The sequence below is a fragment of the Populus euphratica genome, unplaced genomic scaffold (genome assembly GCF_000495115.2).
Source record: "Populus euphratica unplaced genomic scaffold, PopEup_1.0 scaffold70.1, whole genome shotgun sequence".
NCBI lineage: Eukaryota > Viridiplantae > Streptophyta > Magnoliopsida > Malpighiales > Salicaceae > Populus > Populus euphratica.
This window is the reverse complement of record NW_011499950.1, coordinates 536,009-563,759: the sequence shown is the minus strand read 5'-3', so window position 1 is coordinate 563,759 and position 27,751 is coordinate 536,009. Positions and strand designations below refer to the sequence as shown.

General features: G+C 34.0%; 4 protein-coding genes, 1 long non-coding RNA gene and 1 other non-coding gene across 15 annotated transcripts; 2 read left to right on the top strand and 4 right to left on the bottom strand.

The window, feature by feature from the left end:
• Positions 1–684: 684 nt before the first annotated feature.
• LOC105137920 (uncharacterized) lies at positions 685–4,724 on the bottom strand. The gene is made up of 3 exons (XR_844669.1): positions 4,592–4,724; positions 4,161–4,200; positions 685–825 (listed from the first exon to the last, which is right to left on the bottom strand). It is a non-coding gene; the product is annotated as an uncharacterized LOC105137920 (long non-coding RNA).
• A 428-nt stretch (positions 4,725–5,152) lies between these two features.
• LOC105137919 (60S ribosomal protein L31-like) lies at positions 5,153–6,722 on the bottom strand. The gene is made up of 2 exons (XM_011043869.1): positions 6,534–6,722; positions 5,153–5,619 (listed from the first exon to the last, which is right to left on the bottom strand). Exons 1-2 carry the CDS (start codon positions 6,617–6,619, stop codon positions 5,337–5,339), a joined length of 369 nt encoding a protein of 122 aa, XP_011042171.1. The 5' UTR covers positions 6,620–6,722; the 3' UTR covers positions 5,153–5,336.
• Positions 6,723–6,966: 244 nt separating this feature from the next.
• Positions 6,967–9,406, top strand: LOC105137918 (U6 snRNA-associated Sm-like protein LSm7). Its single transcript, XM_011043868.1, has 6 exons — positions 6,967–7,044; positions 7,154–7,205; positions 7,286–7,367; positions 8,111–8,182; positions 8,726–8,778; positions 8,976–9,406. Exons 2-6 carry the CDS (start codon positions 7,203–7,205, stop codon positions 9,063–9,065), a joined length of 300 nt encoding a protein of 99 aa, XP_011042170.1. The 5' UTR covers positions 6,967–7,044; positions 7,154–7,202; the 3' UTR covers positions 9,066–9,406.
• A 3,842-nt stretch (positions 9,407–13,248) lies between these two features.
• On the bottom strand, positions 13,249–21,274 carry LOC105137914 (uncharacterized). 9 transcript variants are annotated; one of them, XM_011043860.1, is made up of 10 exons: positions 21,169–21,274; positions 20,934–21,047; positions 18,487–18,829; positions 18,246–18,366; positions 17,374–17,626; positions 17,176–17,265; positions 15,870–16,233; positions 15,437–15,783; positions 15,200–15,354; positions 13,249–13,978 (listed from the first exon to the last, which is right to left on the bottom strand). In XM_011043860.1, the coding sequence occupies exons 2-10, from the start codon at positions 20,955–20,957 to the stop codon at positions 13,612–13,614; spliced, it is 2,064 nt and encodes a 687-aa protein (XP_011042162.1). In that variant the 5' UTR covers positions 20,958–21,047; positions 21,169–21,274; the 3' UTR covers positions 13,249–13,611. The 9 variants fall into 9 exon arrangements, with proteins under 9 accessions (XP_011042162.1, XP_011042166.1, XP_011042165.1 ...); XM_011043864.1 differs by having other exon boundaries at positions 15,437–15,777; XM_011043863.1 differs by lacking the exons at positions 20,934–21,047; positions 21,169–21,274 and adding exons at positions 20,034–20,085; positions 20,162–20,327.
• A 1,014-nt stretch (positions 21,275–22,288) lies between these two features.
• TRNAR-ACG (transfer RNA arginine (anticodon ACG)) lies at positions 22,289–22,361 on the bottom strand. Its single transcript has one exon. It is a non-coding gene; the product is annotated as a tRNA-Arg (tRNA).
• Positions 22,362–24,374: 2,013 nt separating this feature from the next.
• LOC105137916 (annexin-like protein RJ4) lies at positions 24,375–27,461 on the top strand. 2 transcript variants are annotated; one of them, XM_011043866.1, is made up of 6 exons: positions 24,375–24,489; positions 25,764–25,909; positions 26,159–26,374; positions 26,450–26,662; positions 26,889–26,978; positions 27,057–27,461. In XM_011043866.1, the coding sequence occupies exons 1-6, from the start codon at positions 24,417–24,419 to the stop codon at positions 27,258–27,260; spliced, it is 942 nt and encodes a 313-aa protein (XP_011042168.1). In that variant the 5' UTR covers positions 24,375–24,416; the 3' UTR covers positions 27,261–27,461. The 2 variants fall into 2 exon arrangements, with proteins under 2 accessions (XP_011042168.1, XP_011042167.1); XM_011043865.1 differs by lacking the exon at positions 24,375–24,489 and adding an exon at positions 25,181–25,497.
• Positions 27,462–27,751: the final 290 nt, after the last annotated feature.

Here is a 27,751-nt window from a genome sequence, read left to right as displayed (position 1 = left end):
TTAAATTATTAGATACAATTTAACATATTTTTTAGATTTATTTGCTAGTATAAGGGGCAGTAGCCCATTGGCCGTACTCGAACACCAACCAAACTATTTAAAAACAAAAACATAGAAAGTATAGAGATTTTTTTATAGTATTATTAAATATGAACAAGAAGATAAATTTTAAAATCCCTTAACTTGGATCTTTTCCTAATATGAGTTTTCAATCAAACTATTTAAACACTAACTCCATAAGAATCGATTTGTTCAATAAATTCAAAGAAAACTTGAATTATTTGTTTTTATTTTAAAAAATTAGTGTTGAATAATAAAATTAAAAAAATAATATGATAAAAAATATAAAAAAAATTAAAGATATCGGGACACATTTACTTTTCAAACTCGTAATCTGAGTTATTAGATTAAAAATATCATACATGGAAAAATAGCAAAACTCAATCACAAGCAAATCTAACATTAAATAATGAATTATCATTGTTATTATTATCACTATCAATACAGCTATTACTATCACTATTATTATTAATAAGTAATATCATCATTATTATCATTATCATTACAGCTATTACTATAATTGTTATCACCATTATTATTAGGGGTGATCATTTTAGGTTCGGTTCGGTTTTTAACTATAAAAAACAACCAAACCGATTTTTTTTCTTTTTGAAAAAAAAACAATCGAAATCAAACTGAATTGAGTCAAACCGACCAGTTTCGGTCCGGTCCGGTTCTTGATTTCAAAAAACCGAAAAAACCTATATGCTCATATTTCTCCTCGAACTCGCCAAGTAAGATGCCTTTTCACCATAATTGTTTTCCCTGCATTGTGCAAACGAATTAAAAGCCAAAAATCAACACCACTGATTTCATCCCAAATCCAAAACTCTACTATAAATCAAAACCCTAAATTTCCAGGCACTGAACTTCCATAGAAGTCATTGAAACTGAGCCTTACATTATTCACCACAAAATGCAGAATCATGAAGCAAGCAAAGCAATTATTACGGTACCAATCATAGTTTGACACCAATAAAGATATCCATCATATTCACACAAACAAATCTTCCCATGATTCATTGGAAAGACTATTAACAATAACATTTCGTATGTGATGTTGGTTGAGGTTCTCATGGCTTACTAGAGATGGTGGTCTCTGCAATCATGTAAGTCACAACATATGGATCCATGTTTGAAGCAAACCTTCTAAGTCTAGGGGGAGGGAGAGGGAGAGGGGAGAGGGGGTTGCGGCTAGGGTTATTGGATAGAAAGAGTGAGAGGGAGAGGGAGAAAAAGAGTGAGAGGGGGTTGCGGCTAGGGTTACTGAGGGGGGAGGGGATAATTTTTTCTATTTATATTGCCTTTTTTGAACCGGTTCAGTTCGGTCCGAGTTAACCGGTTCCTGCATTACAAAATCAAAAACCGAACCGAATTGGGATTTTTTCTAACTATTCTAATCGGCTTTTTTCTCGGTTTTCTCGGTTTTCCGGTTTTTTTACACACCCCTAATTATTATTACTAATAATATTAATAACATTGATATCATCATCATCATTATTATTACTATCATCATAATTATTGATTTCATATTCATTATTATCATTATCATAAACTACTACTATTACTATTGTCATTATTATCATTACTATTATTATTATTACCATTATTATCATCATTGTTAGTATCTTAATACACTACTATTACCATTATTATTTTCACTATTAGTAATATTATTATTATCATCATCATTTTTAATACTACTATCCTACTAGTATTATTTCCATTACTTTTACCATTACCGTTACTACTAGTAGTATTATTTTTATTACTATCAAAATTATTATTATTATTGATATTATTATCCTAGTTATTACTATTATTGTCACAGTTATTATCATAAAAAAACTATTAGTATTGCTACAATTATTATAATAGCATTGTTATTATTGCTATTGGTTTTATTATTATTATTATTACTACTACTACTATTATTGTCACCGCCACTATTATTATTATTATTATTATCATAATAATAAAAAAACTATTTTTGTTACCACTATTATTAACAGAATTATCACTATTAGTAGTATTATTAGTAATATTCTTAATATCATTATCACTATTATTATTACCATAATTAATATTATTATTATTGTTATCATTGTTATTGTCATTGTCATTATTATTATTGAAATAACAAAAAACACAAACTTGATTCGAATGATAAAATTAAAAACCATAAAAACTTGTCATTTGACAAGAAAACAAATGAAACAAATAAGAAATCAAAAGAAGAATGACCAAACTGAAATTAATATTGTTATTTCTATTAAAAAAATCATAAACTTGATTTAAAGGATAAAATTGAAACTATAAAAACTTTGACAAAAAAGTCAGGAAAAAAAATAAAAAATCAGAAGTAGAAGGACCAAATAAAAAAATATTATATATACAAATTACAAATGAAACATTAAATTGAAAATAAATAAAACTTCAACAAAAAAAAGAGTAAAATCAAAAATCAAAACCCAAATGATGGATTCTGAAACACCAACAACAATAAAGGTTCAATTTAATTTTTTAAGGGTGAGAAAGAGAGAGAGAGATTAAAAGGAAAAAAAAGCATCATCCATGATAAACCGATCACTTTTAGATTATATGCATCACCCATAAGGAAAAGGACACAACAAAGAATAAAATGAACCAATAAAAGCATATTCTCAACCACCAGGAGGTATCATATACGTCTTTCAAAATACACATTATCTCCTTCACGCTGACGCGTGCACGTACCAATAACCTTTTCAATTTAAAAAATAGTAATTAAAATAGTAAATTATGTTATCACCCCTAACCAAACTACTAATTACAAAATAACCGATCTGAAAAGAACTTAATAGCCCTGTGTTAATGGCTTAATTTTTTTAACTCCAAGATCAAATTTGTAATTTTACTATATATTAAAAAAGCAAAATGCTTAAAAGACCATTAACCAAAATTAAATGATTTTTTTGTTTTTAAGGATATCAAAGTAATGTTACCGTGCAAAAACATAATGAAAAGACAAAGATACCCCTAAACAATTCTCAAGTGACAAATGAACTAAAGAAAAATACCATTTTACCCCTAAAAGCCAGTAATATAAGATTTGTTTGAAGGGAAAATTTATCATTTTATTATTACAATCCACTTTAAATAAAGGTATATATACAATAATTATCACATATTTTGGCTTTTCTCTTTAGTGTATAAAGATTGGTTTGCAAAGTTGTGAAGAGCACGCACACATAAAAGGCACCAAATGTAAAGGTGTTAAGAACACACACATAACAGACCATTCACCAATGTTATGTCGCAACCTGGGTCAAATTTTTCTTGAATGTAAAAAAAAAAAATGTAGATGTTGCTAATTTTTTTTTGGTTGGGAAAAAATTTAAACCATGTGGAGGTTGACCTTGACGTGACCTGATTGATTTTACAAGTCCAAAATCAAGCTAGATGATATGTAAAAACATAATTTGACTAAAAAATATTTTAAGATGATATTTTTTTTAACATTAAAATAACAACATACTAGATTTATATGGGTCAACTCAGGTTAATATGTCAAATCTGTTATTCGAGTTGTAAGATTATGATAACCTCATTAAAAGCAAATCAAAACAAATTATGAAACTTAGTTCACAATTAATTCAATACTGGAGAATAAAATTAAAAAATCTAAAAAAAACAACTTTAATTAACTTGTCAAACCCATTATCCAAGACACAAGACTAAAATAATCTCATAAGAAACAAATCAAAATAAATTATGAAATCTAATTTTTAATTAGCCCAATGTTGAAAGTTGAGATTAAAAAATCAATTAAAAAACATAAACAATAATCTAAGTCAACTCATTAAACTCATGACCAGAGTTTTGAGACAAGATAACCATGTAAAAAAATATAATAAAACAACTTTATTTAACCTAAGTTAACCTATCAAATTTACAACATTATCATGAGAATGAGATAACCTTATAAAGAACAAATTAAAACAAATTATCAAGTTTAATTTCCAATTAACCTTGTCGGACCTAATGTCAAACGATGAAATTTGTAAAAATTCTAATTAAAAAAATAACGTAAAAAATAAGCCAAGTTAACTTGGATTAACCTGATAAGCATTATTCCCGGGTCATGAAAACCAAGATAACCTGATAAAAAACAAAATGAAATAAATTATAAAACATAATTTCTAATAAAATATAATATTAAATGATAAAATTAAAAAAAAACTAAAAAAACTAAGTAAACTAAGTTAACATGTCTAACTCATATTTTGTTTAATTTTTTGAAAATAACCCAATTTAATCAAATTTACAATGTTAAAATCCAATACATAACACTCGAGCTAGCATTCCAATCATAGATTGTTTAGAAGTATAGTTGCAATTAATTTTTAAAATGTTTTTTATTTAGAAATATTTTAAAATAATTATTTTTTTTATTTTTTAAAATTTATTTTTAATATTAGCATGTAAAAACAATCTAAAAATATAAAAATATAACTTTAAACAAAAAAGTAAAATTTGAATTTTCACAAACCTCTATCTAACCCCGACTCCCACGTGCTAAAAGCCATTTCCATTTTCCATTTCAATAGCACGTGCACCACAATGAGGCTTTAGCAGGTAGCATAGCAGATCTCTTGCACACTTCTGCTCGCACAAAACAAAAAGAATACGGGATGATTGGAAATGCAATAAGGATTGATTTAAAAAAAAATTATTTGAAAATATATTAAAATAATATTTTATTATTATTTTGAAAAATTATTTTTCATATTAATAGAATAAAATAATTTAAAAAATACACAAAAAAAATAAACTATTTAAATAAAAAAAATTCAAATTTTTTTCGAAATGCAAAAACAGCAAATAAAAATCTGGCCAAAGCATGTGAAAACATGACCAAATTAACATCGACTGCATCCTATCGCAACTGAACGCCACTGGAACCTCACATGAACAGCACGGTGCAATTTATCTTTGTATAACAGCCATTCATTTTCTTAAATATGAAATTATGAATTATGAAGCCACCCTGGTTCAGATGTCACTCGCAGATGCACACAAAATCGCGTTCACTTTTAGAGGTAAGGGCCGATTAAGAAGCTTAATACTCAATTAAACATCAACCAAAACTCTGAATGCATAAATAAAACGTCAAGGATACTTTCTTTGCTAAAGATGTCTCCAAGAGAATCCAAAACAAAATGAAATTCACTGGATGAATCAACAATATAGCCAAAACTGCAACTTAACATAGAACACTAGGGAGGCAGGTTACTTCATTCTTCTTCGTCATCAATGACCTTGGTGCCCAACCCCTTAAATCCCTCTGGAGGAAGCTCTGAAACTGTGACAAGGGAATAAAATTCTTCCTTGGCATCTTCTTCGTCATTCCTCTTCCGTGCAACGCGAACACGAACTCTCCTTGGCACACTCCTAATACCTCGGCTCCACACATGCTTGTTTAGCTTAACATCAACTCTGACATCAGTTGTCTTCATGGCCTTCTGAGCAAACTTCCTTATCTCCTTGATGGCCTTTGGAGCCTTCTTCTTGAAGGTGCTTCAAATAGAAATCAAACAAAATTCAGTTCACAGAATTATCGAAACAAATCACATCAGTAAATCTATAAATCTAGATTAGCAATGAGAAATCAACTTTTTTTAAAAAAAAAGAAGGCTTTGAGCACAACTTCAGAAAAGTTATTCAATTGCATCAATTAGTCATCTAGAAGGTTTAAACTTCGTTACTTTACAGCTTGAACAGCCCTGGGTGTCGCATTCAAAGCACAAAGTACACCATTAGTTTCAACAAAATACCCTGGATTGTACTCTGAAAATGTGTACACATCACATGTTAAGAAAATATCGCAGAAGGGAAAACAAATCATACAACAAAAACCTAAAGAGGGGAGATAGCAAATTGGAAAGGGTATAAAATCAGTTCATGATATTAAGCTGTGAAGAATTTAACAACAATCCAGCCAACATCTAAACCAAAAAGGTATAAAGAAAACATTTTCATATTTATATCACAAGCAAAAAGCTAAAAAACAACGATAACAACAAAAGCTGCAAGTCCGTCACACGCAACATCTCCATGTAATAAAAAATAGATGATGAGAATATAGCAAACAAGAGCGTAAACAGATCTCGTATGATATGCAACCCCCCCAACTTTTGTTGCTTCTAATTATCTTAACATACTCACTAAGGTATTCGATTTGCAATCACAGGGCATAGACATTACGTATTGTACTCTTTCGTTGCTGATTAATAAAATAAATACCCTCAGCTTTCCAATCTAACCAAGATTAGTTGGTTTACACAGTCCAACGAACATATCAATAACTAAGAAAAGAAACATGGCAAATAGAACCATCAATCAAATTTAACAATAATTAACGATGAAACTGAACTGTTCTTAAATCAGATCTAGACCATTTTTAATAAATGATGAAAGAGTGAGTGAGATACCATCCATGCAAGCGTTTGTGAAGGTTGATGGTGTATTCTCTGGTGATAACCTCTTCCTTTCTTCCTTTCCCTGATTTCTCCGGCATCTTCGCAGCTCAGCTATTCCCAGAAACACAGTCTTCCTCCTCCTATCGGCTGCTACCACTAAACCCTAGTACCGCCGCAGGCCACCCTCAAATAATTATAGAGCCTCGTTTTCTCACTAAAGTGCTGCGTATATACCCTCATCTCGGAGGCTAATTTTGTCATTTAGATTTCCGTGTTACTAAAAAAGCCCTAGACTTTTGTTTCCTGGGTCTGATCCTATATGGGCCCAAAGGAAACCATGCATATGGGCTTTGGTTATTGGGCCAAAGTAAAGAAGCCGGGAGTCGAAACCTCTCTATTCTACCCCGACTAGCACGAATGGCGCTGTGGTTTTTACTTCCAGTGTGCAAGCAAAGCGGGAAAAGCACAGGACACAGAAAGAGAGGAAATCTAGGGCACACTTCATCCACTGAGAAAAAGCAAGGTTTTTGCATAGTTTTTTTTGTTTATTTATTTAAGAACTTTTCTTTTGTGGATATATTTCTCGTTGCTGTCTACGCATTTATGCTCTTCTTCATTTTGTATCCGTCTAGGGTTATTGGATTGTCGTGTAAAGAGGAGCTGTATAGTTAATCAGATAAGATGGTAAGCATGGATTGAGACTGTGTGTTATATTGTTGATTTTGTGATTAGGGTTTAATGTGTGTAACTAATTGTGATTTCAGTCAGGGAGGAAAGAAACAGTATTGGATTTGGCTAAGTTCGTGGACAAGGGTGTTCAAGTCAAGCTCACTGGTGGTAGACAAGGTCACTACTTTTTTTACTTTTCTGTTTCTTTTTTAATGTAGATTTTTATGGATATGGATTTCTGGATTGTGATTTGTTTTTGCATTGTTTGGGGTGATTAGGTTAAATAAAGGAAAAATGAGAGGACGTGTAGTGTATTTACGTAAACCTAGTGTGATGTGCAATACTGTAATCTTCAACTTTCCACAACTTGGGTGAAAATTGCCAGACATGATCCCTCTTGTTTGATTTTTAGACACCAGGTTTGTTTCTTTTCGTTAGTAGGAAAGCGGATAATAGTATGGACTCTGCAAGGACCTTTTCAAAACTCAACACTGGAAATCACTTTACATTTTTCAGGGGGTAATATTTGATCTTTACAGATGATCTCTTTTTTTCTGTTTGTAGATTTTATGATTTTTAGGTTCTGAATTAGAAGATTTAGGATGGGGGTTCGTAGTTGGTCATAAGAACATAACAAGTTGGAGCACAAGCCATTCTTCAAATTGTATGGTGTAAATGGGTGTGGGACAGATGTTTGAGAGTAAGAGCGTGATTGCTGAGTTAATAAGTGAGTTTGGGTATAACTGAAGAATAACTTTGTGCAATTCTTCTGTCACCAGCAAATATCTTGGCAGATCTTTGGAAAAAATTTATTCTGCCACTACTTAATTTAGAGAGAGCTTCCAGATCTTTCATAAATAAAACATTAACACTTTCTATCTGTGGTATGCAAGACTAAACTGTTGCTCTTTTGGGTTCAGTGACAGGGACTTTGAAGGGATATGACCCATTACTAAACCTTGTCCTGGATGAAGCGGTAGAGTTTCTAAGAGGTAACAATTTTACGTTGTTATGGTAATGTATTATTGTAGTTTGTATCAGTGATTTAATGCATGTGTCCAACCATATTTAGTTTGATTTGGACTAAAAGAACACTTGCCTGGACTTGTTTTCAAGCATCCCTCCAGGTGGCTCTGTTATCCTGTCACCCGAATCATGGAAAGTTGCCATTCCATTCAATTTAATTCATATTAACAACAGCCAACACCTTTCCACTATCATTTCATTTGGGTCCTGTATTATGTTATAATAGTGTTTTAACTCCAGAATTGCACTGTGGCACTGGGGATCTGTAGAGTGGCCGGCCATGTCATGCAACTCACCAGTTACTTCTATGTCACCGAGATCATCTTGAAATGGACATTAGTCTAATATAAAAAATGTTGAGCACCAATATGCTCTAACTTTAGCAACATTTTTATTTAACTGTGGAACTGAAGTTCCTTTCACCCTTACTAAATGCTGAAGCTTTATCTATACCATTATGCATGTGCTATTCACAGCATTGATTTTTATTTCCTTTCATTGGGTTGCAGATGCTGATGATCCTCTAAAGACCACTGATCAGACAAGGCGCCTTGGCCTAATTGTATGTTTTCTTTTGATCTTGGTTATTCTATTTAAACATTCACAGGAAGGGTCTAGTTTCATATGATCCTGGACTGGCGAATATGTTATGAAATTTATTGTGACCAGAGGTGTTGTGGGATTGCAAATGAATCGTTTGACCCTAGATGACATAGGAAGTATGGAGATAAAGAGGAGAATGTTTTATTTTTGCTACAGGTTTGCAGGGGAACTGCTGTGATGCTGGTGTCACCAACTGATGGTACAGATGAGATTGCCAACCCTTTTGTCCAGCCAGATGGAGCCTAGTTATATCTTTGTTTATATTCAAAGCGGCCAACTTTGAAGCTGTATGCGCTTTTGGCCTGTCTCATTTTATTTTTTGAGAATTGCCTCGTTACTAAGTAGGTAGCTGGTGATGAGCTACTATTTAGTCTACTCATGTGCTTATGAATTTTTATCTTCAGTCTCAAATGGTAAGATTGTTATGTCACCCTATTACCTAGTTGCCAGAGTTGTCTAAGATACATATTGCACGCAATATAGTTGCACTTGCTAACTTATCCTCCTTTAAAATATATGAATTAAGTGTTATTGAAATCCTAGATGTTATTTTAATCTAGTTCAAACAGAAAAGCTGTTGAATTGTTGTGCATGGTGCCAGGTAATTTGATTTTTATTACTTGGTTCTTGCAATTATTCCTTCTCTCCTCTAGGCGTTTATCTGGTACGCTCGTTGAAAAAAATATCATTCCGACATCATCCACGCAATAGAAAATTGTGGGGTTTATTGGCTAAAAGATCTGAGCAGAAAAATCAAGGCGTGCCTCACTATTGATTTTCTACTAATGCACAGTTGCGCTGACTATGCACGATTAAACCAAGTAAGTGCCTTGTGCGTTCAAGGACTCGAGAGGTGGTTGATTTTAGGTTGGTTAATTATGATTTCATGATGCTTTTATTCATGGAAACCGTAAAAGGTTCACATGTGGGCTTATGGTGGGGGGAGCCCACCACCATGAACTTTCGGTCATTTGACAGCTATATTTCTGCATTTGAATATTATTGCATGGATGTGCTGCGCCCATTTCCTATTCATCTTCTCGTCGTCTCTCTTCAATGTGTAATTAACCTCGTGATTTTGTTCAGCTGGCCACAATTCCTGTGCACCGCGGCGAGGTGTTCTTTGCTGTGTAGCTTCGTCCCAGATGTTTAACTTGACAACTTGCGAGTTTCAGCTTCTCTATGACTAGAGATTTTCACTGTGAATTTTAAACCTCCCAAAAAATCCTGATTAATTTAATTGTTTTTTCTTTGGGTTTGTTGAGTCTGGACACCGTGAATATATCCTGGTCATGAATGATGAACAATTATCTCAGAAATGTCCAAGCTTCTTATGTGCTCAAATTTACGAGGGATCTCATCTAGTTGCCAAAATTGAAAAAATCTTCTTAGTCAATCAGTTGATGGTAACGTCGTCGGCAGCTTTCTCAGCCCAATTAAAGGAAAATCCCTCTCAGCCCTAGTGCCAATATTTTTATTCAATGACTTTCCGATGCATAAAACCTGGCATTGCTTAGAATTAATTTTAACTCTTCATGTTTAAATTATAGAATGGGGGTACAAATTCAGGAACGGGAAAAGCTAAATCCCTTTCTTTCTATAGCCGTAGAGCTGTTGGGCTTCCAAGCAAAGAGAAAAACAAATTATTGGGGGCTACTTATTCCATGCTGACCTGGCCGTATATCAAGTCTGATCTGGACAGTCATCCATACTTGGCAAGAGCCAAAATTATTATCAATAAATTGTTTTCTTAAAATATATCACCTTTGGGACGCTTAATAAACATAGTTTAAATTGTTGTGAACAGAGCATATACTATCAGCTGCAAAAACAAATGAATACATGTTAAATGTCCGCACGGGCCGGTGGACGGGGTGGTGGGGCAGCAAAATGTCTCTATCCTGCTTCATTGTCATGCGTGTTTCATTGAACCACCTCCATGCCTGACTTTCTGGTTCGGAAGTCTGCCAAAATGCAGGAACGCATGAGTTAGCGAGACAAGTGCTTGTGTTCCTGTCCTGTGCTATTTCTTTCTTATTCGATTCGTAACACTTGTTTGTTTTCTTTAGCATGCTTTTGGACCCTAAAACAAGGTGAAGAGGACATGCGTTTTTTATTTTTTTAATCTTTTTTAGCATCGTAGAGGATGTTAGAAAGCAAATTCCCACCCTACCCCATCCCTTTTCTTTCGGAATTTTATCATGGATAAGTTATCCAGCAAACTAAAACTGCAATTCTAAAACTTAAGCAATTAAACAAAGATTGTTTAGCTTTTTTATATATAAAAAAGCATGCTAAACATAAAAATATTTTAAAGAAATTCTAGAGTTCATACATGTTGAAGCAATAAACTTAGAAACATTACACACAAAAGCATGCTAAACATAAAAATATTTGAAGGAAAATCTAGAGTTCATATATATATAATATGACAACCATGCTATCAAAGATTAAAATACATAAATGTTATATCAAGCATACATTCAAAGAAGCATAAAAAATCGAAAGGCAATCCTAGCATGCATGCATAGTAAAGAATAATGATTAAAAAAAATAAAAGAAAGATACCCACTTGTTGAGATACTTTAAAATTAATGAAACTTTGTTATTGTCAAGAATGAATCATTTATCCTTAAGATTTGATTGTACATCTCTTTACAATAAATCTTTCAAGATACCAATACCACCACCTTACTTTATATATATTTTAAACAAGATATTTGAACAAAAATATTATGCAACTCAAATATTTTTTAATAAGATTAATCTCATTCTAGATTTAATAGGAAAATCAAAACTCAAAAAGAGAAGAAAAACACTAAAAATAAGGTAAGGAAAATATATAAAAATATGAAGAAAAAAATATTGTATTAAACTCTTTTTTCACATCTTTTTATAGTAGTTTTAAAAGGTATAACGTTAAAAAAATTAATTTTGATAATATTCAAAATATACTTATAGAAGAAAATGTTGACATACATGGGCTGAATTACAAAAAACAATGAATTGAAAGAAATAATTATTTGTTTACTGAATTGGACAAAAAATAATTTTTTATAACTTACAATAATATTTTATAACAAATTTAGGCTCAAAAGCATGCACTAGCACATGTAATTTTAAACTCAAAATTTACTTTACTTAAAACTTTTCTTTCTAGAATGACATGTTTGTTTTTACGGTGAAAAATTATTTTTGAAAGAATCTAATTTTTTTTGCTATAAATTAATTTTTTTTATGTAATTTTAGATCATTTCACCCTAAATTAGTTTCATTTCCCAAAGGAGGGTTACCTGCTCCAGTCTTGACAGGACTTGAGTTAGATTATTGCGAAAACTTGAAGCAGTTGCCTGAGAGTATGTATTCCCTCCTCCCATCTCTTACCCATTTGGAAATACATGGTTGTTTAGAAGTTGAGTTGTGTCCAGAAGGGGGTTTTTCCTCCACATTACAATCACTTGAGATTTGGAGGTGCAACAAACTCATTGCAGGTCGCATGCAATGGGGCTTGCAAACGCTCCCTTCTCTTTCACGCTTTGCAATTGGTTTGGACGAAAATGTTGAATCCTTCCCTGAAGAGATGCTGCTGCCCTCAAGTCTTACATCTCTTACCATCTGGTCCCTAGAACACCTGCAATCTCTTGACTACAAGGGGTTCAACACCTCACTTCCCTTAAACAATTGATTATACATGACTGCCCTCTGATTGAGTCAATGCGAGAAGAAGGGTTGCCCTCCTCCCTTTCTACTCTTGCAATTTTCAATTGTCCCATGCTGGGTGAAAGTTGTGAAAGGGAGAAAGGTAAAGATTGGCCCAAGATTTCTCACATTCCTTAGAAATTCGTTAAAAGGAGTTTTCTTTCAATCGTCCAACATATTGAGGTATTGCTACTAAATAGTTTATTTTCTTTTCAGTAATCAGAGGCAATTTCAGTTAAAATTTGGATGAATGAAATACAGATATTGTCCAAAATGATGTCTGTTTTTATTTGTTGCATGTTAAAGTACAGATAATTTCTTCCATAATTATTGTCTGTTATTCATATCCGTAAATAATAATCATCATTCTATTTCAATATCTTTTCTGCTATAATTAATGCTACTACTGTTCCTCTATCAAATGCCGGCAAACAAACATCACATGCTTCAGATTTTGAACTGCCAGCGCCACCCTTAAAAAACAAGTGTCCATCTTAAAAGACAACGGGCCTAGCAGAGCTGAAAAGGATTAAAAAATATTTAAGTAATCTGCAACATATTTTTCATCGTTGACGCGGCAAAATCAAATTTCAGAATTCAAAAATCTCCATTCTCTAATCTATTCCCCTTCTCCAAAAATTCAAAATCCAAAAACTTTTGATTTATCTATTTTATTATTACTTAACTTTGATTAAAAAACTTTTCTTGAAGTTTACTTTTTTATAGATATAAAAAGAAGAGATAATATAAAATTCATCCGCGTATTGGAATCACAATTCAGAATCAAGTGAAAGTGGCCAATGTCACTGAATAGAAAGGATTAAAGCACAGAAAGTCATCATCTGGAGAACTCACAGCAAAGAGTTCATTGTTTTGCAGTAGATACGTAGCTATATTAACAACAATACTTCCAGCATGCACAAATGCGACTTCTTGATGGTTACGCTGCTAAAGACATGTACAAATCCCCATCAATACTGGTGTTTATTCCTCATGATGATCCAGTGAGCTCACAATAAAAGAAAACCTCGGCATTACTAGTAAATCGTCACTGCAAGCATGGAAGAGATTCAGGTAGGAATTACCCTTGTCTTCATTGAGAGGCTTTAACCTCCCTAGCTCCTTCATCTGCAGGCCCATTGTTTGATGCATCCTCTGAAGTGTCTAAGCAAGGATTGCTTTTACACTGACTTACGGGCTGAGCATCGGTCAAGAGACTAGAAAGTTGAGACCCCTTTTGCGAAAAGTTTGGTTTTCCTTTCGGAGTCTCAGACAGGCTTCCCGTTAACAGCTTTGCTAGGGCCATTGTCTTGTGCTCACACGGGAGCTTGGTTGAAAAAGGTGATTCAGGTGTATGAGGGTGCTTCCCAGGAATATCCATCGGTCTATGAAACAGCAAATGAGCCACAGTCCGGTCTACCGGATTGGTTTCTGTTTCCACCTCAGGCATCTGAACCACCCTGCAGAATTCTCATAAAATCCATGAGGAAAATGACAGGCAAGTTTGAGATTGCCATACTCTAAACAAATTGATAAAGACTTGATTAATAATTTTGTGCAAACAAATTGAATAATTTGAAATGGGAAGGACGAGATGTAAAGGAACAAACCCATTGGAACAAGAAACAATCACATTGTCGCTTACAACAAAAAATCGAGTTTCAGATCAAAAGAGCTTATGGTTTTGGCTGGAAGTATCCCATTTAGACATAGATGAGCAGATTAGAAGATGATTTGAGTTCTTAAATTTTCTTGCTTAAAATGTGTAACATGAATCTGCAGATGATCACTAAATTAGAAGGGAAATTTAATTTTGCCCTGTTTATCTAAAGTTGTGCAAGTTTTCTGCATTGATGATTTCAGTGAATCTGTACAGATCTTGTTTTCCTTCTATTTGTCCATGAATAAACTCATTGCACTTGTTTAACATTCTCTCTCTCTCTCTCTCTCTCTTAGTTAAATCTAGCAAAATTTATCAGGTATGTTGTGCCACTCATTTAGACTTGGATGTGTGTGTTTAACTCTCCTTTTCGGATTAAGGTGATTATGCACAAATTCACTGGAATCAACATTGCAGAAAACTTGCATAGATTTTGTTAATATTGGAAAGATTAAATTTCCTTTTCTAATTAAATGAAAATCTCTACTAAATATTATGCTAGTTGAATTGTCACCTCATGACTACTCGCTGCACTGCACTCATGAAGGCTGCACCAGGGTAAAGCTATAAATGTCAGTTTAATATCTGCCTCTACCTAGGTTGGCCTATATACAATACCAAAGCTTCTCTCAACTAAATCAAGACATGATGACCAGCACTCACAATCATAACAGAACCAGTGGAAGCGAACTACTACATATTTGATCAACAAGGTCAAATCCAGTCAAGTTTTTAAGGAAATCCAGTGAAAGAGGAACCTAAAATTTTCTCTTTAGATTTTCTTCTACTTCTAAGAGCAAGCGCGGCCTTACATGAATTGTTTCAGTCACTATTCCTCCATTGTAAATAGAGGATACCGCTTTCAATTTTTATTTCTAGAATGAGAATGGAAAACAGAAAATGGTGATGGCATTAAAAGATCCTAATTTAACATTTCCATCGAGCAAAAATGTTAAAAAAAAGAGAGAGGATAGATTAAATTTGAAAACACAAGCATGAGAAATGCATTGCCTTAACCAACCTTCTTTGACTGCTGGTTTCCTCCTTTGCAGCAACTTGCTCGTCCCTGCTACTATTGTTTGTACTGCCAGTATCACTAGCATAATGCCTTTGCATTGCACTTTGAGCCAGCCGGAACAAGCTATCCCGAATACAAAGTCTAATTCTCACATCCAACTGTTGTAAAACATTGGTTTGGAATCATAACCAAGCACAAATTATTTAGCAGGGAAAGAATGCAATCGTACGTGAAGCATACCTTTGAAATAATATCTTGAAGCCTGTAGAGTACTGTGTCCTCCATTGAATAATCATTAACCGCCAGAGAGACTGTATTGGAATCGTCTTGCTCAATAGGTGAGTTTGGGTCAAATGAAGAAAGTGTACTTAAATCCTCTACTTCAAGGTCAGCTCCTTCAACATGCTGAATTTGATTTTCTTGGGAACACTTTTGATGAACAAGCTGCTGCTGCTGTTTCTGAATGGCAAGCATTGCCTGAATTTGTTGCCGCCTCCTTAATTTTTCAATCTTTTCCTGAGGTGTCATTCTCTGGGGTTTCACTGGACAGTCAGCTAACTTGTTTATAGGATTTGCATTGCCTGAAACTTCATAACCAGAAATTTTAGGTCGATGATTAAATGACTAGAAATTTTGTTGGAAAGTCAGAAAACTTTAACAGGATTCGCATTACCTGAAGAAACTTCATAACCAGAAGCTAAAGGTTGATGCTTAAAATCCCCGGACTGAATGTGGGACAACCCAGGCATAGAATATGGATTTGTAATACTCCCGTATGCAGAAGGGGCCACAAATGGATTGGATATCTGCTGGTACTGCAACTGCTCGGAACCCTGTAGCTGCTTCTGTTGGCTGAGAATTGAAGGGGGAGAAGATTGCATAATTTGGGGTGCTGAATGATCCTTAAGTTGACAGGCTGGGATTACATATGAAGTCCAGTTTCCATAAAAATCTTGGTATGATTTCAGTTCACCTTTTTCTTCCAGTTTTTCCCGACCTTTCAAGATCTTCTTTTGCCTGTATGTCTGATCACAGAACTATAAACATATAAATAGACAAATTACTTAGAATAAATCAACGTTTTAACAATCTAGACCTGCAGGGGAGAGTGACTAAGGCACAGTTAGTATTTTAATTCAGTACATGGTTTGTAAGGATAAATTCAAAGTTATTTATTTTTTTTAACTGTAACTTACGATCCAAAGAGCTTCTATTGTTCAGAATATATTGAGGTATTAGCTAGACTATGCCAAGCAAACAGAATTTGCATGTCCCTGGGAAGAGTGGATGTCATGCTAGAAATATAAATAACTGATGACTCCTGAATTTTTACGTGTTATTCCTTTCTCCTTCCTACTAACAGAAAACCACAAAATGGCTTCACTTTAGGCAATCGATATCATGGTTAAGTAATGGATTTGACATCCAGGATAACTTAATTGATGCATTATTGAAGTCATGAATAAATCATGTAAATCCATATTCACCCAACATCCAAGTTTATTATCATGCCAAAAAATAAAACTAAAAATAATAGCAAGAAATATGAAGAGATGAAGAGGAATTTAAATAATATAATTTCTCTTTTCTGTCGCCATTTTCCATTCCAGAGAAGTACTCAGGAAGGAAGTCTTAATAAGCTCAAGTGTAAGGTAAATTTTACCCTTCCCAGCTCTAATTAGGTTTCACTGTCCCTCCAATCTAATTTAAGATCTAATATGAGGAAACCACACTGTATTAGTGAAAGGATAACAATATCAAGATTTTCCAAATTCAATTCACTGATATAACTTTTCTGTAATCCTGGACAGAAGAACTTAGAACATCAAAAGATCATAGCAGGATTCTAAAAAACAAAGATTGTATTTGGTGCTTACTGAGTCTAAAAGTTATCCTGGATGAAAAGGGTTAAAATCAGTAACATGTCTGGTTCAGTATCAACATTTTGAAAATATCAAAAGGAAGAAAAAAAAAGGTACCTTGTTTGCTAATTCATTTGGAAAAGCACCATTTTCCTCTGTCAGTTGAGAGTTAGCCGCCGTGTTCTTTCCCACAACAGCCAAATCTGTCTGCAAAAGCACCAAAAATAAAATAAAATGCTAAGCTTCTCTCAGCTCCTGCACTTGAGCATGGGGCGTTAATAAGTGAACTCATTACTGAAAATTGAGTCGCCGTACCTGCTCCTTCAGCATAGGCTTGTTTTTACCTTCATCATATTCTACATGATCAAGGCCTGCCTGAGTATTCTGCAGACCATGAGATGCAGGGTCGTTCATTTTTCCATAGCCAAGGGCAAACAGCTGGTCCTCTTCTCTTGAAGCCACAGATATCGGAAAGGGCTTGACCGGGCTGTTAGTTGTATATTTTGAAGAAGACCATAGCTCATCAGCATTACCAAGATTTACATTGCCAAATATTGGGTCATCATTGCTGCAAAATCACCACTTGTGAGGATATTGAGTCAGATGGTTATTACTGTTCTCCAACAAAATCAAGATAAAGTATAAGAACATTAGTGAAGAACAGAAATGCAGGAAAGCCCTTCCACAATTGAACAAGCTCAGCAATTCCTTACAAATCCCGTGCTGCTATATTACATTCTTTCTGCCATTTATACTTGTATTTGAGGATATTGTGCTGCTAAAAACTGGCATTCTTCAGGTTCTTTTCCCAATTAACAAAATTAAGCCAAGAATCAAAAACCACAAATTTTCAAACAACTAGTCATTTTTTGTTCGTGTTGCTTTCAGCAGACAGCACTTATTTGGAAAAGGATACAGATCCAAAACAGAAGAAACTACAATTATTAAAAGATTCTGGTTGTTTTTCCTTCACAACAACACTCTTGTACTACATGATTTTTTCTTCTTCTGAAATGAAAATAGACAGTGAGCATAATTATTGTGTTCCCGAAAGTTTCACTTCACATTCAGTAATAAGAATTTGTTCAAATTATCAGAATAATGAGATATACAAGCTTCCATATCAGGGTGCTGCTGACCATCTTTTGTTTAGGTGCAGAAAGTAAGAAATGGTAACTGTGCTTTACCTAAAAATTCGATCAAGATCATCAAAGCTTCCAATGCTAGCCCAGCCATAATCAACAAAATCACCTTGCTCTTTACCTTCGTGAGGATTTTGAAAAATCTCAGTGTCCTTATCAAGATGATCTGTCTCAGCATTTTTTTTTTAAAGAATTAGAATGACAGTAGCGTGTAAGATACTATGCTATGAAAACATCATGCAACTCATCACCATATCTACATTCCTTGTAATTGAAATCTCATCACCTGCTGATGACTCAAGTTTGGTAATCTCAGTTAGATTGTTAGAGATTGAAGTTTCCAAGGAATCCTGCTCAGTTTTGGCAGCATTAGGTGAGGACAGGTTAGGCCATCGGTCCATGTCAAGTCCCAAGGAAGAAGTTCCTTCACTTGTGTCAACATTCGAAATGCTCTCCAGCTTTCTGCCATCAGTATCAACTTTAGCCCCAGGTGCCTTCTGCTCACTAGATTTAATGGTGCTAGCCTCTTCACTCGATTCCTTTTTCTTGCAATAATCTTCACTTGCCTCTGGATATGGCACGATATGGTCATCACTATCTTCAGCCTCACCCCATATTATGTTCGTAAGCTGAAAAGATAGTGAGTAAGCATCATCTCTAAATGTGGGATACATGAGAAGAATGAAACAGTCACAAGTTAATCTCTGGGTAACTTAGCAAGACTATTTTTCCCAACATAATATTCTGAATAATACACTAATTAATCAGTTCAGTTCCTTGTAAGGTGTGCGTGGGCACATATGAGCACACATGTGAGTACGAGAGAGAGAGTAATTAGTGTCAATGAGTTGGGAACAAAATATTTAATGGAGTCATGCAGAAAATACTAAAATGTTCTAAATTGTGTTAAAAATAAAATAGAAAGTAGAAGCCATTGGCATGATACATTTAAGAATTTCAATGAAAATAAAAAAAGCCAAGAAAAGGAAAGGAAAGTAGGAGATGGCCCAAAGCATGCTCTCAATAAGATGAAGCAAGACCTAAAGCTTCATTGCATGTACAGAGCACTTTGGAAACTTCAGTCTGGACAAATAAAACCAAGGCAAAGTATCTTCTTTTTGAACTAATTTCTTCACAGTAAGATATAGCATCTAACGCTACCTGCATCACTTTCTCATGGTCCTCTCTGACTCGGGTGATCATAAACCTTCTCAAATCCCATTTAAAGAAGATTCCCTTTCTCACTTTTCACTAGTATTATTTGACACCAAGATCACAACCAAACTTCACCAATAAGTGTGTCACCGGAGAAAGAAACTTAGGTTCCCTAATACCATAAATAAAACCTATTCAATAAAAATTAGACAACATTTTATAGCTGTACATCTATAATCAAAGCAAAAGGCCCAAAACTCTGAATCCTGAATATGTGAATCAAAGGTATCTCTAACTGATGCACCATCAGCAGTCTCCTACTTTGACCTGTGATTAGTGACCTAGTAGTTCACGTCAACAACATTATTAAAAGGTCCCTAGCGAACACAAGTTTGAATTTCAGACCCAGCAAGAAGAAGTACATTTTCCAGTAGGCATGCATATCACCTTTTCATCAATATCCATCGAAGACAAACCAAGCAATATCAAGTTTTTTTGCTAATTTTTAATGACCTAGCATTATTGAAAGGTCCCTGGTGAACATAAGTTTGAATTTCAGACCCAGCAAGAAGAAGTACATTTTCCATTAGGCATGCATATCACCTTTTTATCAATATCCATGGAAGACAAACCAAGCAATATCAAGTTTTTTTCTGCTGGATATCCAATAAAAAATACCTCAAAGTGTGAGCTTATTTAAGAAGGAGGATATTACATTGCACCCCATCAACTGATCCACTAATAAATTTGCATCTTTCCACCAGCTACTTTGTAAGGAAAAGGGAGGAAAGTGCCTTCAAAGATACCTTCTTCATAGCTTCTTTAGATATGAATCCACACGACTTTTGTAATCACCAATAACTATGCGCAGCTTCTCTTATCATCACAAGCTCCATCTCTTTCCACATCCTAACTTCATTCGCTGAAATCTTCCCTCAGTTCCCAAGAAAAATTATATTCTTCGCTCCTCCAGCCCTTACCCTACATATTTCCACCAGCTTCATAGCAATGCGGCCCGTGAAAATGACTCCCAAATTAAAACACTTGAGAAGCTCTAATAGTTTTCCACAAAGACCTAGTTTTCTTATCATTTCTTCACTCTACGTCAGTGTGCCACATTCAAATACTACTGATCGATTATTCCTCGTCACAACCACTCACTTTCCCCTAAATCCCATACCACAACCACTCCTTAATCTTCAACAAAGTCAATATCTCTCATCACTTATGAAAACTCCATCTAATTTCCAAATGAATCACACCATTTGAACACTTTGCCAATTCCTAATTCCTTCAAAATTTTAATCCATTAAAAGAAAAAAACTGCAATTCATACTTTTCACTTCAACACAGTTCTCCTTACAACCAATCTTCCAATATAACCATACTCTTAAACCACCCATAATCCTAAAAAAAATAAGATCATTTCTTCTTCAAATTAGTCCTAGAAAACTTCAAAATACAAGTAACTATCCATTTTAAAAAAGATCAGTGAAATCTAAACGCAACCCACAAATCCAAATCACAAATCAACTGCATATTCCAATATAGATAAAGGAAAAGAAATGATTGAGTTACCTCTTCGTCGTTCCAATCAAACATAGCTAAGGAAACCAGAACAGATCACAAAACGAAAACCCAATTCAAATATTATATCTTGAATTATCTCACACATCGCCAATCCTTCAAAACCTTCACCAAAAAACGAAAAAAAAAAACGTTAACTTACGTTAAAACAAAAACATCAAAACCCCTCAACCCTAAAAACCAAACCAAGACAAAAACTTTACATGCAAAACAAGAAAACAAGAACCTTAGCAGTTGTTAAAGAAGCAACCAAAAGAGTTTTCCAGAGACTGAAACAAGAGCACAAAAGAAAGGGAAAAGCCAAAGGGTTGTAGAGCACGTGAGATCACGTGAGTTTGATTGGCTATTTGACTGACACGTGTGTTTAGGGCAGTATCTTAGTGTGTGGTTAGAATTTAAGGATAGATCTAATACTTGAACGTGATTGGTTAATACGTGACGAGTTTGATTTGGGTTGAATTTCAAGTGAATTTAGAGAAATTTGGTGGGCGGATCTAAGTTGTGGCTGTGGTTGCTTCGAGGGTCGGTTTCGGGGGTCGGTTTCTCGGGCCCATGTTGACCAAGTGGTGTTTTTTGGGATAGCCACGTTTTTGCATTAAAAAAAAAGGAGAAGGATTATGAGAGTGGATTAATTATTAATTAGGTAACGCTTGAGGATTAGGGTTTAAAGTAGGGGGTTAGGTCTTTTGACTCTTGACAGAGGCCCTACGCATGTGATTTGTTGTTATTGTGCCATTTCATTAAATTCGTTCAAAATGTTTATAGACAAAAGATACGTATAACATTTAAAAACGTTAGCTCCTTTTTCTTATTTTTTTTAAATTAAAACCCAATAAAAAAATACTTTAAAATATAAAAGAATACAATTTTAAAAAGAAAAGGGAACTTTCAATTATTCCTCGAAGAATAATTTAGACTATTATATATCATTTATATATCATTGGAGTCACGGTTATAAAATTTAACCTGAAAATTTATTTTAAAAATCAGTTAATTTTTTTAAAAGAATCCTATTTAAGTTTGGCTAACTTAGCAGGTTAACATGTAAATAGTTGACCCGACCCGATTTTGAAGGAGATGATTTTCTAAAATAAGTTATGGAAAACAATATCATTTTGACTTTATTTTAAGAAAAGGTTAATCCACCTGACCTAATCCTAGAGCGAGTTTAATTACATTGCCTCCAACAAGTAGCCTCGAACCCACTTGTAGAAAAACGAAGAAGGGAAGTAGAAAAAAACTGGGCTGAGCGGCCCATGGACATTAAATTGATTCTAGTCTTTATTAGTGGGCTTGAGGCCTCAGCCTGAAAACTGGCAAAACAGTAAAAAGAGGAAAAATTAACCCGACTCCACTGGGGATCGAACCCAGAATCTCTGGTTCCGTAGACCAGCGCCTTATCCATTGGGCCATGGAGTCTTTTACACCATTGTATATAAATAAACTAGTTAATTGTTTCTTTCGAGCCTCCACTAGTCACAGCGAGGGTGGCCAGCAACTTGAACCACTTGCAATTTGAAAATGGTATTCTGGATGTTGCTTCCCGGGTAGGTGTTTACTGCTCATCAATATCTCCGTATCCTTTTCCATCTACACGATGCATTTACAAGAGTTAGGTTAATCGGGTAATTATGTGTTTATTCCGTAATGTTGGTGGTGGTGAGTTTTAAATACTTTTTAATTGAAAATATATTCAAATAGAGTATTTTTATATATATTTATTTTATTTGTGACAATGACACATTAAAAAAATAAAAAAATATCAATTCAATAACTTTTTAGTTGAAAAATATTTTTTTTAAAAAATTCAATAACAAAACCAAACCTACCATGACCATTACTTTTACCTTTTTTTTTTCAAGTTTGTTAAAAAAAACATCTTTTTATTATTTACTGGCTCGGCTCGAGTGCTACAAATTTAATTAGCTTTCTTAATGGGATCAATGTGTCTCTTTTCATTAATTAGATGTACTGTTGAAATACTGAGAAATGGAGGATTTTTAACATTTTTTCAGTTCAAAATTCTATAGTAGGCTATGATTTAGATTTGCAAAATTTTTAAATTCATCATTCATAAAATTATATTACTAACTTCCATAGAAAAATTAAATACAATAAAGATAACAAGTATCAATAATGCAGAATTGTTTTTGGAAACAATTATGTATCATCAATCCATAAATATCCTTACATGATCGCACACTACTTGATTCACAACTAACTCATGAGATCCATGCATGAATCACTTGGATGGTCTTGGGATTTGAAAAAAATGCAGAACATACAGATAGTTTCACCGACCATTTCGGGTTTATTACCAAAGTAAAGTACTATATGCAAAAGCTAGCATCAGCAGAGAAGAAAAGACAATATTTTTGCTGTGCCATTCACATGTTCATGCATGTTTCCATGGACGACAACTGCTGAGATCTGCAATCCAGCACTACTTGTAAATTCCAACTAGCTTTCCCACCTATCTCTTCCCACGTTGCAACCTTCTACAAGGAAAAAAACACCAGAATTCACACGTTAATTATCCACCTGAAAGTGACTCCTGGACACATAATCACCGTTTCTCTTCTCTCTTTCACTCTTTACACTCTTTTCCTAATCGTTCAAGGGTTAAAGATGCTGATAATTATATATCTTTTTACTCTAGTTATTAAAAATTAATTTAATTATTAGGTACAAGAAATTTACATCCCAGAACCTTATTTAGAGTATTAAATTAAATCTGTGAAATTTAATTAATCTACCTTAAGTTTTTAATAATCTTTTTCACTTGATTAGTCAAACTCGGTTTAAATATAATTAATTCAATTTTTATTAAAAAATAATATAAATTATTTAATTGAGACTTTATTTAATAACTTAAATTATTGAATTAAAATGATTATTTGATATAATATTATAATTTTAATGATGAATTACGAATTCAAATCTCATTGTCTTTATTTATTTGATAAAAATTAAATATAAGATAGTGTAAGACACCCATACAAGTTTAAGCTCAAAAGTTTTCATTTAAAAAAGTATATTAAAAAATAATATAAATCATATCTTGTAATCTAATCTAATAATTTAAATTATAGGTTTAAAATAATTTTTTTTAACAATTTCAATAAATTATTTTTTAAAAATAAAATAATATCATTTTTTTAAAAATATTGACTCAAATTTACTCGATAATCCTCCAATAATTCATATTTATTTTTGAGTTGATCTTCAGGCCAGGTCTGAGTAGTATGCTAGTATATTTTTAACAAAATAATTAAAGTAGCATAAAAGAAACAAAGTAATTAACGGCTAAACATGATACGTGTGACCCTCTAGGCTGGTCGATACTTTCAACCCAGTATCATAAGTCCTCTAGTACCTGTTTGCATGTATAAATAGGAAGCTAATGGTGGTGTAATCTGACACAAATCACTCACGTTTCTTAAGAGAAAGTACTCAAGAAAAAAAAATTCAACAATGGCTAGCCTCATCGCTCCTGAAAACCATGTTCCTAGTGAGGATGCTGAAGCCCTCTACAAGGCTTGTAAAGGTACTTCTCTCTCCTTCTCTTAATTTCATACTATAATCTTATATTATATACTTTACATGACAACAATTAAGAAATATATAATAATCATGTAGCTATTTGATTGAGAAACAATCACCAGCAATATCAAATTAAGAGAGGGTTAATTAGGAGGAGGATTTCCTGTGTCTATAGTCCAACCTTAAAGCATACAGCTGCCTAACAGACAACTTAAATGTTAACATGCCTGAAAAAGATATCAGACTTCTGTAAGAAATGGTAAAAAGTGGTTGCGCTGTAACAATCATGAGAAAATATTCTATATGAAAAAGAGTAGGAAGTTTACTTTAAGAGAAACCAAAGGCGGGGAAAGGGAAAAGGAAAAAAAGGGAAAGTATTAATGACAGTCTGAGTTTCTTTGTTGTCAAATTTTTATTTGAAAGTGAAGAGGTTGGCCTGAATGATTTGTCAGCATGAGTTGTTCTTTTCTGCTTTATATTTCCTGGCAAAATATTTATAATTTTTGTGATGGGAAGATACACTGGACTAAGCTATGCCTTATTAGGACACAAACTAAGCTATGTCAAAAAATATTGATCGACTCGATAAGCGATGACCTAAATTTCTCTCCCAAGCTGGTACGACAACTATACATAAAACTCTTGTGCCTGCACCATAAAATTTCCTCTCATTCACTCATTTTGCCTTCAAAAATGGTATGAAGAAAATATTCATTAACTCAAGCCAACCATGAGAGATAAGTAAGAATCTAATAGTGGAAAGCAGGTGGTCATGCTGATTAATGTATTCATAAAATTTACGTAGTCCAAGAAATCCATTCATTACCACATTGTTTTCAACGTCAGAGTGTAAGAAAGTGGGACTATAAATACGGGAGTATGAACAAGTCTCCATCACATTGAGTTTTCTAGCTAAAGAGACAAAGAGAGTTAACTACAATGGCTACCCTTGTTGTTCTTGAAAATGTTTCTTGTGTTGATGATGCACAAGCTCTCCAAAAGGCTTGCCAGGGTTAAGTTTACAAATCGTTCTATGTCTTGTATATGTCTTTCCTTTGTGTTTTTCACTAAGATAATTTGTACCCTTTTTTGTCAAAAGAAATCGGCTTCTGAGTTCATGTTTTCTTGTTTTGATTCTTGAATTTCATCAGGATCTTGCTCGCTTCTTTTGTGAAAAATCCTATCCAATTTGATGTTGTGATCATCAAGTGATTTTATGCAAAAGGAAATATCAAAACTGACAACGGAATTTGTCTGTGCTGTTTTTTTTTTTGTTAGGCTGGGGGACTAACGAGAAGGCTATAATTTCAATACTGGGGCATAGAAATGCTGCTCAAAGGAAGCAAATCAGGCTAGCTTATTCAGAATTGTTTCAAGAAGATCTTGTCAAGCGTCTCGAGTCTGAACTCACTGGAGACTTTGAGGTAATTGTCAGTATCATGTTTATGATAACACAAACTTTATATTGAAACCAGTCTTATCTGTCAGAGGCAGGGAATATTTGTTAAAGGGTCTTGTTCAATCAGTTGTGTTTTGCAAGAGATTTATGCATATTAAAGTTTAATCATAGTCATTCTGTTCTTTCCAACCCAAGGATTGTTGCAAAATGGGATGAAGTGGGTTTATATATATGCCTGTGATGCTAATTAAGTTTCATAAATTTGTGAACATAGAAAGCTGTGTATCGATGGGTATTGGATCCAGAAGACAGAGATGCAGTGTTAGCAAATGTGGCTATCAGGAAATCTGGCGATTACCATGTGATTGTAGAGATTGCCTGCGTCCTATCTTCAGAGGAGCTCTTGGCTGTGAGGAGGGCTTACCATGCTCGGTACAAGCATTCCTTGGAAGAAGATCTTGCGGCCCGTACCACCGGTGATATCAGGAAGGCATGTTATGATCATTGATATATTGTGATTAGGCCATTCACAATTGCCTGATGGTTTGTTATGATCATTTTGCAGCTCTTGGTTGGATTGGTGACAGCTTTTAGGTATGAAGGAGATGAGATTAATACAAGATTGGCCAATTCAGAAGCTGATATTCTTCATGATGCAATCAAAGGCAAGGCTTTTAATCATGAAGATGTCATTAGGATCCTGACTACCAGGAGCAAAGCACAGCTCATGGCAACTTTCAACCGCTACAGAGATGATCATGGCTCTTCCATCACTAAGGTACAGAAAAAAAAAGAAAGAAAGTAGTTCAATAGCTTGCGCCTAGTTACCAAGTTAAATGTTTATAGTTGCAAGTTGTCGTGAGGAGCACTGTGAATGCCTCCAAGTTTCTTTTCGCTTCTGTGGTCTGTAACAGAAGCTTTAACTCTCTGAAAACAGAACTTCCATCTACAAGGTTGAGTCTGATTATAAAAATGGAGCATTAATGGTCATTTTTGTTTAATAGGACTTACTAGAAGAGCCTGCTGATGAGTTCAAAACAGTGCTCCGTACAGCCATTCGATGCCTCAACGACCACAAAAAGTACTATGAAAAGGTGAAATTGTTTACACTGTTGCCTTAAATTTCATAAATGAAAGTTCAATGGGCTAAAACATTCTTTCCTTCTGCTTAGATCTTGCGCAATGCCATCAAAAAGGTTGGGACAGATGAGGATGCACTCACTCGTGTGATTGTCACAAGGGCAGAGAAGGACTTGAATGATATCAAGGAGATCTACTACAAGAGAAACAGTGTGCCCCTTGATCAGGCAGTTGCCAAGGACACTTCTGGGGATTACAAGGCTTTCCTCCTAGCTCTGCTTGGAGAGGAGGAATAGCTTTGTTCTTCTTTCAGCATTTCGGAGTTTTCAGTCACAATTCAATAATGGTTTCTTTGTAGAACTTTCTTGCTGTGAGTCTTTGTTTTCTGTGGTCATGGTCTTGAGTTCCTACCTGGTGTGACATCATGTAATCCGAAGCTATGTTATCTGCAGTTAAGTGTTTCTCTAAGTGGCTGCCTGTTGGCATATTCAGACCAAGTTTCATTGATGCACTATAACTCTAAGCTTCCATTTGAATCATCTTTACCTAAAAATTTTAAGTCAGGGGCTAATTGGTTAAAAAAATACCCTGACCTTCAAGTAACAGAAGATTAGTCCCTGATCCTTTTCTTTTAACATGATCTTGATCCTAAATCTATTTTCTTTTTCAACAATGTAGTCCTTCCATTCAATTTTCCATCTATCTATCAGCATGTGTGGTCACGTGACCGTGTAGAAGGATGACACGTATGCCTCCCGCGTGGTCAAATTTGATGGAAGGACTACAT

Excerpts from the sequence above, each read along its gene's own strand:
- LOC105137919 (XM_011043869.1), bottom strand. The coding sequence starts at position 6,619 with ATGCCGGAGAAATCAGGGAAAGGAAGAAAGGAAGAGGTTATCACCAGA. Across the intron at positions 5,620-6,533 it reads CACAAACGCTTGCATGGATG|CACCTTCAAGAAGAAGGCTC; the intron begins GTATCTCACTCA and ends TTCTATTTGAAG.
- LOC105137918 (XM_011043868.1), top strand. Across the intron at positions 7,368-8,110 it reads GCTCACTGGTGGTAGACAAG|TGACAGGGACTTTGAAGGGA; the intron begins GTCACTACTTTT and ends TTTTGGGTTCAG. Across the intron at positions 8,779-8,975 it reads CAAGGCGCCTTGGCCTAATT|GTTTGCAGGGGAACTGCTGT; the intron begins GTATGTTTTCTT and ends TTTTTGCTACAG.
- LOC105137914 (XM_011043860.1), bottom strand. The coding sequence starts at position 20,957 with ATGTTTGATTGGAACGACGAAGAG. Across the intron at positions 15,784-15,869 it reads TGGTTATGAAGTTTCTTCAG|TTTCAGGCAATGCAAATCCT; the intron begins GTAATGCGAATC and ends CTGGTTATGAAG. Across the intron at positions 13,979-15,199 it reads GAAACCAGCAGTCAAAGAAG|GGTGGTTCAGATGCCTGAGG; the intron begins GTTGGTTAAGGC and ends AGAATTCTGCAG.
- LOC105137916 (XM_011043866.1), top strand. The coding sequence starts at position 24,417 with ATGGCTAGCCTCATCGCTCCTGAAAACCATGTTCCTAGTGAGGATGCT. Across the intron at positions 25,910-26,158 it reads AACTCACTGGAGACTTTGAG|AAAGCTGTGTATCGATGGGT; the intron begins GTAATTGTCAGT and ends TTGTGAACATAG. Across the intron at positions 26,663-26,888 it reads ATGGCTCTTCCATCACTAAG|GACTTACTAGAAGAGCCTGC; the intron begins GTACAGAAAAAA and ends TTTGTTTAATAG.